General features: G+C 42.2%; 1 protein-coding gene across 11 annotated transcripts in view; it reads left to right on the top strand.

Annotated features, from left to right (window-relative positions):
- fryl (furry homolog, like) overlaps window positions 1-14,692 on the top strand; it is a 108,322-nt gene that overhangs the window by 89,190 nt on the left and 4,440 nt on the right. For 8 of the 11 annotated variants that reach the window (XM_054788773.1, XM_054788772.1, XM_054788774.1 and 5 more), the window contains 7 exons: window positions 1,510-1,955; window positions 7,247-7,454; window positions 7,539-7,688; window positions 7,779-7,877; window positions 8,665-8,733; window positions 11,747-11,764; window positions 12,358-12,468. In XM_054788773.1, the coding sequence (XP_054644748.1) occupies window positions 1,510-1,955; window positions 7,247-7,454; window positions 7,539-7,688; window positions 7,779-7,877; window positions 8,665-8,733; window positions 11,747-11,764; window positions 12,358-12,468 (1,101 nt within the window). Of the gene's footprint in view, window positions 1-1,509; window positions 1,956-7,246; window positions 7,455-7,538; window positions 7,689-7,778; window positions 7,878-8,664; window positions 8,734-11,746; window positions 11,765-12,357; window positions 12,469-14,692 lie in introns of those variants that run through there. The other 3 variants (XM_054788767.1, XM_054788776.1, XR_008572610.1) reach the window with 2 other exon arrangements.

The following is a 14,692-nucleotide window of genomic DNA, read 5'->3' as shown; positions in this document are numbered from 1 at the left end:
TTTGATCAAGTGTAGAATTACTACAGCTTCTGTTTGGACTGCTTGGACTGCCAACCATCCACTATCACCAATGGGTTTTGAAAGGCTGAACTACTGCGTGATGAAGAGAATAGCTCAAGCTAAGTGGCTAATTTGCCTCGAGACAAAAGTGAGCAACAACCAGAGAGAGAGACTGACAATTGTGTGAAGAAGGAATTATGAGGCTGTTCAATTGTGATGCTGAAGAAGACTGCTTCAGTGGTTTTAGTTCTCAGGAGGAGGAGGACGACGATGAATGACTTTTCTGGTAGGCTCCTGTTTAACTCACCATCTTATATGCACCGTTTGGCACTGTTTAACTAGCCAAGTTATATGCACTGTTCGGCACTGTTTGGAAAAAAGCGTTTATTTAATCAAAAGTAAAAAAAACTATTTCCACGTAACATCTTTCTGTGTATTAAATATCCCATGTTACAACGTGGACACCTGCAGTTTATAGACAGGTGAGGCCTATACAGTATATGTACAAATCTTTTTTCGTTTTAAAATTTAGTGGGTGCGGTTTACATGCTTGTGCGCTCTGTAGTCTGGAAATTACGGTAATTGTGCACACAGTGTATTATCATGATAGCATCACTCTTATCTTTGCCCGGAAGGAAACTCCTTTCCCATACTTTAATGTGAATTAATTGTCCAGGAGGTGTTCCCGGCTGCTGGAATGTCTTTTTTTTTTTTTTTTTTTTTTTAATGCAACTCTTAATCTGGCCAATGCTTTCAATGTCACTTCAAGGACATCACGCCCCCCCCAATCATCACAGCCCCGGCTCTTAGCGTAATGAGCCCCAGATAAAAAACCATCAATACTCTTACTCATTCCCTGCAGGATGGCCACTTCTAAAAGCTTTCTGTAATATAGCTGCCGTCCCAGTGATGTACTGGCCGACTGCCACGCTTCTGCCTTTCTGAATGCATTAGACTGTAAAGGGAAGACTGAGGAAAGCAACAACCAACAAAGTCTTATAAGAGCTTTAATTTGATTATTGTGATTAACGTACCCACACGTCGCTCCTCTGTGATGTGTGTTCATGGGTCGTGGCAGTTAAATATAAATATATTAATCTCTTGTGAATTTGCTTTGTCACTGTTACGTGTGGTTCTGCGTCATAAATTAGTAGAGAGAGATCTCATTCATCCACTCTGCGGCTGGATCCTCCTCCTCTTCCTGTTTTATTGGCACGGGGGTCCAATTTTAAATGGCATTTTTTTGATAGATTAATATTGGCTCATGTTTAGTGATTCCCCCCTCTGGTTTTTCTTTGGATTCCCACAGGAGGCATTAGCTTATGGTTAATGATCTTTGAGGAAGTGAAAATGGTAACTTTAACATCCCGCCTTTGGATCATTGAGCCTAATATGGTTTCTTAAGTAAAGGTCTTAATGATGGTTTGTGTTCTGTGGTTGACTTTAAGATCTGCCACCATAACGAGGCCGTGTCGCCCTCTAATGATTCTAATGATGTACGATTTGCAGGATGCCGGCGGCGTGGCAGCAGCGGATGAGCTGAGCAGCAGTGTAAGCGAGGACACGGGGTTTTGCAGTGCCCCCCCTCTGCCCTGTGACCCCCCCAAGCTGTGTGAGCTCCCGGATGTTCAGGAACCTGGTGATCAGGCTCAGGACCCCCAAGAGACCCCGGAGCCCCAGGACGACCTGGACCCGGCCCCCCCTCCACCGCCGGCCATAGACTCTCCACCGGGGTCTGTCTGTGAGGGGGAGGAGGAACCCCAAATGGTCCTGCCTCTGCATCTACCGGTAGAAGCGGAGAACAAGCCAGACCTTGACCCGGATCTAGAACCGGATCCGGACCCAGATCCAGATAGCACCTGTGGCTCAGTGTGGGAGGAGGATGTGACTCAGGCCCTGAGGGAGCTGGACGAGCGCTGTGAGGAGGAGGAGGCTGACTACTCCGGCATGTCAAGGTACTTGGATAGGAAGCTCGCTGCTGTTTGGACCATCAAGCTTGAAAATTGAAACATAATTGGCTTGTAATTTCACATAACTTGTTTGTAGTCTTCAGAGAATAGACTTTCATCTGTAGAAGTATCAAATATAGTGATGGGAAGTATGGAATTGCAATATTTTCCCAACAATAATGTAATATCACAATTATAAACAAAATCAGCTGCAATACATTACGATATCTATGTAAGTGGAGAAAGTGACACACATTAAAATATAAAAACACTAACTATTTAGTGAGCAAGAAAAATACAGTCAAGTACTGTATTAATCAGAATTAGTGCTGTCAAGAGATTTAAAAAGCTGAAAGTTGTAAGTAATTAGGATCTGTAATTGAACAAATTAATCACCTAAAAATTGCTGAGAAAAGCCCTCAGCTTGAGGTATTTTCATTTAAATGGCATTGCATTATTGTGGCATATCAAAATATTGATATACACTGGGTCCCCAACTTACGAACACAATTGGTTCCAGACGACCGTTCTTATGTCAAATTGTTCTTAAGTAGGGGAAAAGGTAATATTACCAATGATATAGGTACTACCTGTACATGTATACATATACAGTATATGTGTATGTATGTAAATATGAGTTTGGTTGCAGTAGTAATATTATACGAGGATAATTTAATGAAAAAAACAATAATAAAAATGATATAATAATACGTAATGATAAATGTTATTTACCTTTAAGAGGAGTGGTCGAGCATACGGCCGCACGGTGGTCTAGTGGTTAGCACGTTGGCCAATACAGGAACAGCCTGGAGATCGGGAAGACCTGGGTTCGATTTTCTCCTGGGCATTTCTGTGTGGAGTTTGCATGTTCTCCCCGTGTGCGCGTGGGTTTTCTCCGGGTACTCCGGCTTCTTCCCACATTCCCAAAAACATGCAGGTGAGGTTAATTGGCGACTCTAAATTGTCCATAGGTATGAGTGTGAATGGTTTTTTGTCTATATGTGCCCTGCGATTGGCTGGCGACCAGTCCAGGGTGTACCCCGCCTGTCGCCCGAAGTCAGCTGGGATAGGCTCCAGCATGCCCCACGACCCTAATGAGGATGAAGCGGTATAGAAAATGGATGGATGGTCGAGCATACGTCGTGGTGGAGGAGGATGAGACAAATCGGCGTCGTCGTTAGACGCTTCTAAAAGAGGTAGTGTTCTGTGGGTGGTGTAGAATTAAGCAGAATTAAACTTTAATCACATGCTCTGTCCGGGTTGTATAATTTAGCTTTCCATTTAGCTTTATCTCCCCAGCGTCTAACTCTTCCTCTGTTGGTCCCATTAGCTCTAAAGCTGCCTCTGTTGGTCCCATTAGCAGTGTCACAGTGCCCTCTACTGGTCAAGCATGTACAGTAGCAGTATAAATACTGTTGGAGCAAATACAAGGCAAAATAAAATAAAATATAGACCAGTCGGCTTGTGTTCGTATCCACGAATGTTCGATAGTCGGATGTTTGTAAGTTGGGGACCTAGTGTATAACAAAAAAGTGCCTAGAAAAGTCATTCGTTTTAAAGAGACTTGAACAGATGCAGTCTCCTTTCAAAGATGGCGTATCGCTCTACCTTTATCAATGAATGAGAAATGTAAATTTCTCATTCATTGGGGCGTCATATTCACGTAATATTCACGCATTCATATTCACGTCTCCTCTCTGTTGCAGTCTGCTCCTCGCCTTGCCCTCCCAACTACAATGGGAGGCTATCAAAGGTTCTTAGAATGTTAGCAAACAGAAATTTTATGATGCCAATTTTAAGATAATGATGATTAATGAAACACAGTCATCAAACAACTGTCAAGCTAATAAGAAATGTGATATCCTTTTTTCTTTTTTAAGAGCTATATCAATATCGTCCCACATTTTATCACCGATACAGATATCAACCGATACCAATATTGGCAGCAACTCTTTCCTCTAATGTCAGGTCACATGTCGTGTATAGAATGAATGCATTATGCTTATCTTACTGTGAATCCCCTGGATGCATTTCACAAATAAACACTGTTGGTGCAAAATAAGACAAATACCGCAACATGTAGGCCTGTCACAATAATCAATAAATCGATGAATCGAATGATAAATAAAATCGAAGTCTGCAATTTTGCTGGCCTTAATAAATTGACATGTGCCTTTCCTGTTTGTTCTCCTCTTTCTCTTCTCTCTTTATTACACACGCTAGATGACAAGAGGGTTCACTCTTCATCTTCTGGGCACGTTGGTTCTCTATTGGAATTAATGGTGAGAGTGAACCCTCCTCTCAGCCATTCAACCTCTTTGGCCCATTAGGTGGAGGTGGGGCTGCTAGTGAGTTGATACAGTGTTACAGTCCTCCAGGTTAGCGTTAGCACAAGTTAGGGTCATGAGTGAATGAAGGCACAAGAGCAATGGTTTCTAAGCCAAATGCCACAGCCCCAGTGTGGGAATATTTCACTTTTAAACAGAATGAACAGGGTACCGATATGTGCCATTTGTAGGAAAGTAGTAGACGATGAAGAAGGGGATACAAGCGACTTGCGAGCGCACCTCAAACACAACCATCCTGTCCAGTTTTCCCAAGTGGGGGAAAAAACTATCGCTGGAGAACAAAAACGAACAAATCAGCACAAAATGCTGCACACTCAAAGACGGTGTTGTTCAGTACATGTTAAGCCTTCCTGTTAAGGAATGATACCCAATGTTGATTGACTGGATACTCCATTTTTATTGTTTTTTTTTTGTTGTGTGTGCTTTTTATTTAAGTGTTTTTTCAAATAGAGAAAGAGACAGGGTCTATTTTTTATTGTTTTTTACTATGATAGTGATATTTATTTAAGTGCAATTTTTGCTAAACAAGACTGCAAGTCCATTATATTTTCATTGGTTTTTTTTTGTCTTTTTTTGTTTAATTTATTATGTTGTTTAATTTACTTTATTTAAAACTCTTGACATTCCAATTACAATATGAAATACTCTTGAGAAGTTAAGGTTTATTGCTTTTGATATGATGTCCTCGCATTACAGTATTATGCCATATAATTAATGAAAAAATTGTCTAAAAAATTGTTGTCCATAATATTGATTATCGACAATAATTTGTAGAACAATTATCGTCAAGCAAAATTTGTTATCGTGACAGGCCTAGCATTATGCAAAGTAGGTCCTAGAAAAAGTGGGCTCTTTGGGCTCTTGATGGCTGTGTGATGTGATGATGAGATGAGGCAGCGTGTTGGTAAAAAGTGCCTTCTGAGCTTTGTGGCTGCCATGCTTTTGTCATCCAAAAGACAAACTTGGAAATAAATCCAGACCATGGACATACTGAGCTAGCAAGCTTGTTGCTGTACGGAGCACATCATCACATGTGCACCTATGTCATTATCGGCAGAAAATCTGATATCAAACTGCTTTCTGATTTTTACACCAGTATCAGTCAGCTGATATTATCAAAATTGCAATCTACCAGTTGTATGGACTGTCATACAGCCTATATGGTCTTTTATTCAGGGTCATCTTATATTTGGGGTCCAGAGACTTGCACATGCAAACCAGGAGGTGGCGCCAAAAAACTTCTTCTCCAGGCAGTCTGAGTTTTTCTTAATGTGACTCTCTCTATCTCGCTCACATATACACATACAAAGAATGTCTTATATTCGGGATACATGCAAAAAATAAAAGTTGGTGCTTTTCTTTCTGTCACTCACTCACTCTCACACACATGCGCACACACACACACACACACACAAACACATACTGTATATATAGGGGAAAAATGTCTCAAAGGTTGTTAGCAAGTGGGCAAACACCGAGGAGGAGTTATGATGCCGCCTCCTTTAGAAGATAAAAAGATTGGATCTTGCACCAAGTTCTCAGACTAGAGCTGTCCTATCTAGTCTGACTGGTGTGGGTCCCACCTACCCTTTGAGCATGAACTGATGAAGCCTGATGAGAGGCGAAACATCTTCTAAGACAACCTAAACAGTCCAGTTGCAATCGATTCAATGTCCTGATAGGAGTTATGATGCTAATTTGTTAAGATAATTGTGATCAATGATGCAGAGACATCAAAATAACTGTCCAGCAGGAAACATGATACTGTATAATTTTTTTGTTATTGCAATCTACAAGTTGTTTTTTCACTGAAATCATATCAATATGGTATTATCAAAATACACAAACAACAGTTACCTGTCACATTTAATGGCAGAAATATGACTCTACCGTTACATCGTCATCACTGTATGTTGTGTGTGTATGAGTGATGTATACAAATTTTTAAGCGGATTTATGGAACAGCCAGGTAACTTTCTCATACCTTTTAACAATAGTAAAACAGTTCCATGATTGTTGGCACTTGGTTTATTGGCATTGTTGTGAGTCTTCGCTGTTGTCTCATCGCTAATTGCAGTGTTTTATATCATTGTTTGGCGTTTATTGCTAGCCTCTGCGTTGAAGACTGACAATAGCATGATGGGCAGTCTTTACTTTGGGGTGGCTCCCAGGTGGGCCTGAAAGATTGAGTTGATGGCTTCCCTCCACACTTAAAAAAAATCCTTCTCTCAAGGTGGGCCAATTCTGGTTGGAGGACGCTTGTGTTGCGTTGGTCTGGAATTGATGCAAGTCAGAAACAATAGAAAGTAGCACGGTGGTCACCCTAGTGAGGGGTCAAGGTACCAATGTAAGCCATGTATGGTTGATAGTCAGGTGGGTCAGGAGGACGCACTCTGAGTCATTGTCTGCTGACAGCGGGACACTAAAGAATTTAGTGTCCGTCCATCCATGTGGATTTATATGCCACTGTGAGCGAGCCGGCGAGTCTTGCAGCAGTGAATATGTGCCGCCTGTGCGAGCTCTCTCTGCAGTGCCGTGTGGGATGGGAGTGCAGTGCGCTAGTGGTGCTGCTAACTGTGAGCACAGCAAGGGAAGAGAGTCGGGGTGAGGATGAGGACAGAGACGGTGTCCATTGCGGCGCTCGGCAGCGCAGGCTTTAAATACTTGTATTCTGTCTGCTTCTTCAGGCTCTTTGGTCCCACAGGCCTGTGAGTATCTGTGTGTCTTATGTTTATGTGTGGATGAGAGAGAGCGTTGCATCATGCTAAAAGGCTAATAGCTCAAATGTTGTGCTGAAGCACTGCAGTGAGTTGAAAACACTGCAGCATAATCTGGGAAGTGGTGCAGCGGTACAGGTTGAGCAATATGTGTGTTTGCATTCCTGCGTCAATAAAGGAACATGTGGCACGGTCGCTCACCCCCCCCCCCCCCCCCTTGTGTATGTTTCAGCCAAGATGAAGGTGACGGAGACTGCTTCCCCGAGATCCAGGCCTCTCCACCCCCTTCACCCTTCCTCTCGGCCATCCTGGCGGCGTTCCAGCCCGTTGCCTATGACAACGAAGAGGATGCCTGGCGTTGCCATGTCAACCAGATGTTGTCCGACACGGATGGCTCCTCGGCTGTTTACACCTTCCATGTGTTCTCGCAGCTCTTTCAGGTAACAGCGGCTTTCGCGACTACAAGCTTATCTTACATGTATTTTCCTCTCAATGCTCGTTATCCCCACCCTCCCCCACCACAGAGCATTCAGAGGAAATTTGGCGCCATCACACATGCGTCTGTGCACTTTCTGGGGGAGAAGCTGCAGCGGATGGGCAATCAGTTCCTCAGCTCACTGGAAGTCATGACGTCTCACTCACAGTGCCCCACGGTGCTGCTAGATGCCGAGACGGTAAGCCCGGTGATGATGTTGCAACTTTGTGTTTGCGTCATTGTTCGCTGCTGTGCTAGGGTTGGCTTAACATATGTGTGTCTCTAATAGTTGGTGTCTTGTGGGCTGTTGGAGACCTTGAAGTTCAGCGTGCTGGAGCTGCAAGAGCACCTTGACACATATAATGGCAAGAGGGAAGCAGCGGAGCTTGTAAGTAGTCGTCATACTGTATGTTTGTTATGCATCACCGTTGTCACCTTTTCAACCAAATGTTACAGTTCAGCTTGGTACATGCCAACAATGAATACCCCAAAGAAGAGAGAGCGCAGTGTCATTCTCTGTTGACCAATCAGCGGACTGCAGTGTGTCTAGTTCCGCCCTTTATTGATTGCTACGCCAAAGGAAGGTGCTTACGGTGCACGTTGGTCTTATTTTGTTCTTCTAAACATTTTTTGACTATTGGAATGCAAAAACCCACAGATTGTACCAGTGTTTTTATATTACCACCTTTTAGACATGGCGATAAGATGGGCTGCGGCGGACCTCGTCAGGCGGCAGTGTGCGAGTGTGACGTTAGCAACTGCATTGCCAGCAGCGACTTCCCCAGCTGAGGGGATAAAAATAACCCTCTGGTGCTCCTAAATCAGTTAGGAGCGGGCCGGAGCTGTAAAGAGGAGGAGCTTTTGGAGATGAGATTGCAGAGGATGGGGAAGGGGTTCTGGGATGCACGCCCGCTAATTGAATGAGACAGCTACCCTCCCTGGAGGTTCAAATATTACCCCCGTCCCCTCCAACCACACACACCCCTGTAGTCTTGAACAGGCTGCTTTTTTTTTTAATACGCTAAGTACAATGCTCTTATTGAATCTCCCTGCTGACCAGCCGTTATGATGTATGCACACAAGCATGCAAGCAGGAAATAAAACTCCACTGGTACCCCTTACCCCTCCTCCAACCCTCCTAATCCCGTCTTTATTTTATCTTCCTCAACCTCTAGTGGCTGGAAAACTGCAGGAAAACATTTGGAGACAAAGAGAGCTGCCAGCGACTCAACACCCACACACAGGTAGGCATTGCCATGCCACTAACTGGCGCAATTTGTGAACTGACACTTAAAAAATGAAAGTAGCCATTATTACCGTAGTTTCCGGTTTATAAGACGCATCTGTGTTTAAGCCGCACCCACTAAATTTAGAGTGAAAAACAGATTTGTACATACAGTATATAAGCCGTACCAGACCATAAGCCCCACATGTCAACGTCATAAAATAGCATATTGTGGCGCACACGTGTCAATGAGGACCAGGCAGCTCTTTATTTGACAGGAGCCAATCACAAGCTATATGGGAACTCACAACGAGCTTGTTAACCCATCGGAAATCGCAGGAGGTATTACTCAATATAGCGGTATGACTCGCGGTGTAATCTTAGAATGCTGAAATCTTCACATGTCAACTAGCTGTGGTAGCTTAGATATACACACAAGGTAGCAAAGAAATATACACGACAAGTACCAATACAAGTTTAAAATGAAAAAAACAACTATTTTAACTTTTTACTATCATGCATTTCTTCCCAGCAGAGCAGTTCATTGACCATGGCTGCCGGGGCGCCGCAATGATTCATTCAGCTGCCTGTGTCCACCAGGGGGAGCTCATGAGCTCCTTGCAGTGAACTGCTCTGCTGGGAAGAAATGCATGATGGGAAAAAGTTAAAACTTGTTTTTTATTTTAAACTTGTATTGGTGCTTGTCTTGTATATTTCTCAGCTACCTTTTGTGTGTTGAGTTCTGTGTGATGATTTTAGCTTTATCTAAGATGACACCGTTATATTGAGTAATGACCTTCGATTTCAGAGGTTGACAATCTCATCATGAGTTCCCTTATAGCTTGTGATTGGCTTCTGCCAAATAAGGAGCTAGCGTTTCCTCACTGACTCGTGAGCGGCACAGTATTTAAATGATTAGTAGTCGTTCTGATGTAAAGGAGATGTCTTGAGATTAGAACATGGTTTTAAATTAGCCGCACCGCTGTATAAGTCGCAGGGTTCAAAGTTTAAGAAAAAAGTGGTGGAAATTACGATATTGTTAAAGGTGGCAAAAGTGACTTTTTAACAGCGTTTGAGCAATAATATATACTCCCAGAGCCTTTTTATGACCACCAAACATGAAAAAATCAATCATCTCCCTCACTTGTTTGTTCCACTTTGAGAGAAGAGGCATTCAAACAGTGGGGTCATGAAGAAAAAAACCTCTCCCCCTCATGGACGTTGTCCCAGTTCTGACCCACATCTAACTAGATGACCCTGCCCTGTTTATATGGGACAGCTTGTAAAAAAAATAAAAACTCTTAGAACGCAAAAAAACAACTTAGATTGCAGCCTGAAGCTCTATCAACTATCTGTCAGTCACGTACAGACGTGGAAGTGGTTGGATAATTTCGTTTTTCTTCAGCAAATAGGTAAACTTAGGTGGGTGTGTGTGCGTGCGTACGTATGCATGTGTGTTAATGTGTATGTGTTAGCATTCTAGCTCACATAGCTATGCCAGCACTGCTAACATTTGTGTCGTTTTGTGTAAGAAATGTGGCATCTATTGCGTTGGACAAGTGCAGAGTTACAGTGTACAGTGGTGTGAAAAAGTGTTTGCCCCCATCCTGATGTCTTAATTTTTTCACGTTTGTCACACTTAAATGTTTCAGATCATCAAACAAATCTAAATATTAGTCAATGACAACACAATTGAGCTCAAAATGCAATTTTTAAATGAATCTTTTTATTAAGAGGGAAAAAAAATTACATTACTACATTTGCCAGAAAACATCTTGGTGATCTCCTAGACCATTGGAAAAATACTCGACAAGACAAAAGTTGAACTTTTTGGAAGGTGTGTGTCCCATTACATCTGGCATAAAAGTAATGCCGCATTTCAGAAAAAGAACATCTTACCAACAGTAAAATATGGTGGTGGTAGTGTGATGGTCTGGGGCTGTTTTGCTGCTTCAGGACCTGGAAGACTTGCTGTGCTAAATAGAACCATGAATCTGCTGTCTACCAAAAATCCTGAAGGAGAATGTCCGGCCATCTGTTCGTGACCTCAAACAAACTTGGGTTCTGCAGAAGGACAATGATCCAAAACACACCAGCAAGTTCACCTCTGAATGGCTGAAGAAAAACAAAATGAAGACTTTGGAGTGGCCTAGTCAAAGTCCTGACCTGAATCCTATTGAGATGCTATGGCATGACCTTAAAAAGGCACTTAATGCTGGAAAACCCTCCAATGTGGCTGAATTACAACAGTTCTGCAAACATGAGTGGGCCAAAACTTCTCCACAGCGCTGTAAGAGACTCATTGCAAGTTATCAAAAATGCTTGATTGCAGTTGTTGCTGCTAAGGGTGGCCCAACCAGTTATTAGGTTTAGGGAGCAATCACTTTTTCACACAGGGCCATGTAGGTTTGGATTTTTCTCCCTTTAATAGTAAGAAGTTTCATTTAAATATTGCATTTTGTGTTCAGTCATCTTGTCATTGACCTAATATTTAAATGTGTTTGATGATCTGAAACATTTAAGTGTGACAAACATGCAAAAAATAAGAAATCAGGAAGGGGGCAAACACGTTTTCACACCACTGTATTTGTAAAAAGTGGATAAAGTGCACAATAGTGTTTATTGGAACCACACGCTGTCAAACACAGTGCATTAGCATTAAAGCTACATCCATGAAACAGCATGTTCCCAGTACGATTTACTAAAAGCACTTTTAAATAGTGTAAATTCCAGCTTCAATGTTAGAGTTTAGGGAACATGCTTGAAATACTGTAAAAACGCTATTGTCAGATCTCTAAGACTTATAATATGGGACCTTTTTAAGGAATCTAACTTCACATACTCTGCGTGTTTACAAGTTCAGTTACGACACACTTTGTCGACATGTTTTTGTGCCGTTCGTTGTCTCCTGCTTTCTCTCTACATCCGCAAGTATCTGACACGTGTGAAGTGAAGCAGAGACGTCTCTTGACTAATTCTTGATCTTTCTCTTCTTGTTGTTGTTTCTGTGACCTGCTCACCTTCTTGCTTAGCAAATGGAAAGTCTGGCAGTAAGTGGTTCTCATATTTGAATAGCCGACCATCTCATGAGTCCGTGCATTGCCCCCACCCCCCACCCCCCATCCTCCTTGGCCCTGATCGGCCATGTAACCCAGCTCGACGAACACCCACATCCTCACCCTGCCATCCAGTCATAATGACCTTATATGCTGAATGGCAGCATAATCATCATAACTTCTCCATTGCATCCAGATGGAGGCTGGCTAGAAGTGGGCTGATTGTTTTATTTTGCTGCTGTTTTAATTTTGCATGTTTGTTATTCCATCCCCACGCCTTTAAAAATGACTGTTTCCATTTTCCTCCTGGATTAATAATTAGTTCATCATTGGCCCCTTCATCTCGACAGCCATCCCTGTTGGCGGCAGCTGTGATGTATCGTTTTCTAATTGACTAATTCTGCTAGCGATGATAGACTCTCAAGGCCCAAAACCGGTTGGCACTTTGCTCCAGGGCTCGTTAACCCCTTTCACCTGTTCCCCCCACGTATCTAACCCGGGAACTGCCATTCGTCTCTGGTCACGTGACTGCCGAGAGTCCTCTCAGTGCACCGCCTCACGCTTTGTATTTGTGGGTTTCTCTACAGGAGCTGGAGCTGTGTCGCCGTCTCTACAAGCTGCACTTTCAGCTGCTGCTGCTCTTCCAGGCCTACTGCAAGCTCATTAGCAGGGTGGACACCATCAAGAGGGAGGCCGAGGTGAGACCACCTGCTAATCAGTATGATCAACCTGCAGTGGAATGAGTCAATTTGCAGTGACACCTCTGAGGATAAACACAATATTTTCCAGGACACTGGTCAGATTTAGAGTAAGATAAAATCACTGGAAAACCTTTGTTAACTGTACAGGCAATGTTTGAACAGACATCTTAACTGTCATGCAAGTGTAAAAAGAAGCTAGTGTTTGAACATACCCTAACCCTATCCCTATGCGGCCTTCTTTCTGCTCAGAGCATAAAAGCCACACCCCACATAAAACACACAGGCAGCAAAAGTTGACATGAGCTTCTCTGAGACTACGTGTATGTGTACAGTCATGGCCAAAAATATTGGCATGCCAGTGTTTCTGACCATGACTGTATATGCATGCACAAGACGGGCAAGTGTCTGATGATGAAGGATGGGCACATGTGAGTCTTGCTACATAAAGATGAAACTCAAGATATATTTTAGAGTAGTCAGTGTATAGCTTGTACATTATTGTCTAAATAGCTGACAACCCAAGTGAGTGGCAACTTAATTATAATATATATATGTCTCAAATAAAATTGATAATAATATTGTTTATATAATAATTTGGGACTCAATAAGCATTCTGAAATGCACCTGCAGTGTTTTGTGACTCAGTTAAATTAAAAAGTCTGTTTGTCCAGTCATATATTTTTTCATTGTATATTTTTTTCTTAAAAATAATGTTAAAATCTTGTTTCATTCTCATAGACCCAATCTCGTGTGATGTCTCGTCTCGTGAACTATCTCGTGACACTCCTAATCTGTACTGTATATCATATAAAAATAAAAACTACAGTCAAACATTGTGTACGAGCAGGGGGCTGCGGTTCATTCACATCTTAAGTGTCATACAAAAGGTTCTTATTTTAAGCACAATGTGAACACCATAAAACACGCATTCACCCTTAACTTCGATGCTGAGGGATGGACACAGCACATTGCTTGTGCTTGGGGAGGCGGGTCTTGTCACATAAAGACTAAATTGCAGCTTTCTTTCCAATGTACAGTTCCACGCTAGCTTCTGTTCTTTTATCATTGTTCTACACCAGTGGTCCACAACCTTTTTGGACCCACCGCCTCGTGTTCCCACAAATCTCCGCGGACTGGGTGTTGGTGGTGGTGGGGGTCGTATAGCGATGTAATTTATCTTGCAACAAACAACATAAACATGCAAAAACTTCTAACTATATTATTTTTTTAATAAAATAATGGCCCATATTTCCAAAATTGATATGCATTTACTTAAAATTGTATTTAGTTATTTACAAAAGTGTTTTTTTGTGTGTGTGTGTGTATTGTTATATCATTGCGCCTGAAAGGTTTCCTCTTCCCAGTTCAGCCCCGCCCACGGACTGGTATTGGGCCCCGGCCCGGTGGTTGGGGACTCCTCTTTTACACCATTTTGCATCTATTTATTCCTCTACTTCTTATTCCGCCTCGTTTTGTTGTCTGCTAACTCCTCTCGCATTTCTCAACTGATTCAAACCAATCCAACGTAAAAATGACTTTACAAAAATTCCCACATTTACTGTAATTTTATATTTTCTGTGACAATTTAGCCATTGAAAATGAATGGGCAAACTGTTTAGCACCCCCTGCTGGTGAAAAATCATTTAACATTTTGCATAACTATTAACATTATTCTACAGGGTGACATGGTTCAGGACGTAAGTGGTTGTTTCTCACACCAATGGTTGCTGTTTCGATCCTCACACCCACTGTAGTCATTCAACTTGTTTATACATTTTTACATGCAGTCTGCATTTTTACTTTCCAACACTTCAAATTCCGCCGTTTGTAGTTTGCTCAAAACGAATGGACAAATTAAATGGTGCCCCCCTAGTGGTGAAAAATCATTTTCCATTATCCATTACTGTAACATTTCACTTATTCTACAGGGAAACATGATTGTAGGTTGGCTGCCAATGCAATGGTTGCTGGTTTGATCTTCGGTCCTTATGTAATCGTTAAACATGTACTGTATATCCATTTCAACAATTATTCTCCATTTTTACATTCCAACATTTCAAATTTTGTCGTTTTTGTCTGCTAACTACTCCCACATTGCCCAAGCACATCAAACCATTCCAACATCAAAATGTTCAACTCGTTCAGAACATTGAGAACAACATCTATCAGGACTTTTTCTGTGAGTGGACAATTTCAGTGTCGCTTTCTGTTGGTGGAAAGT

The sequence above is a fragment of the Dunckerocampus dactyliophorus genome, chromosome 10 (genome assembly GCF_027744805.1).
Source record: "Dunckerocampus dactyliophorus isolate RoL2022-P2 chromosome 10, RoL_Ddac_1.1, whole genome shotgun sequence".
NCBI classification, from domain to species: domain Eukaryota; kingdom Metazoa; phylum Chordata; class Actinopteri; order Syngnathiformes; family Syngnathidae; genus Dunckerocampus; species Dunckerocampus dactyliophorus.
Note: the sequence above shows the minus strand (reverse complement) of the source record. Positions and strands in the feature narration are given on the sequence as shown.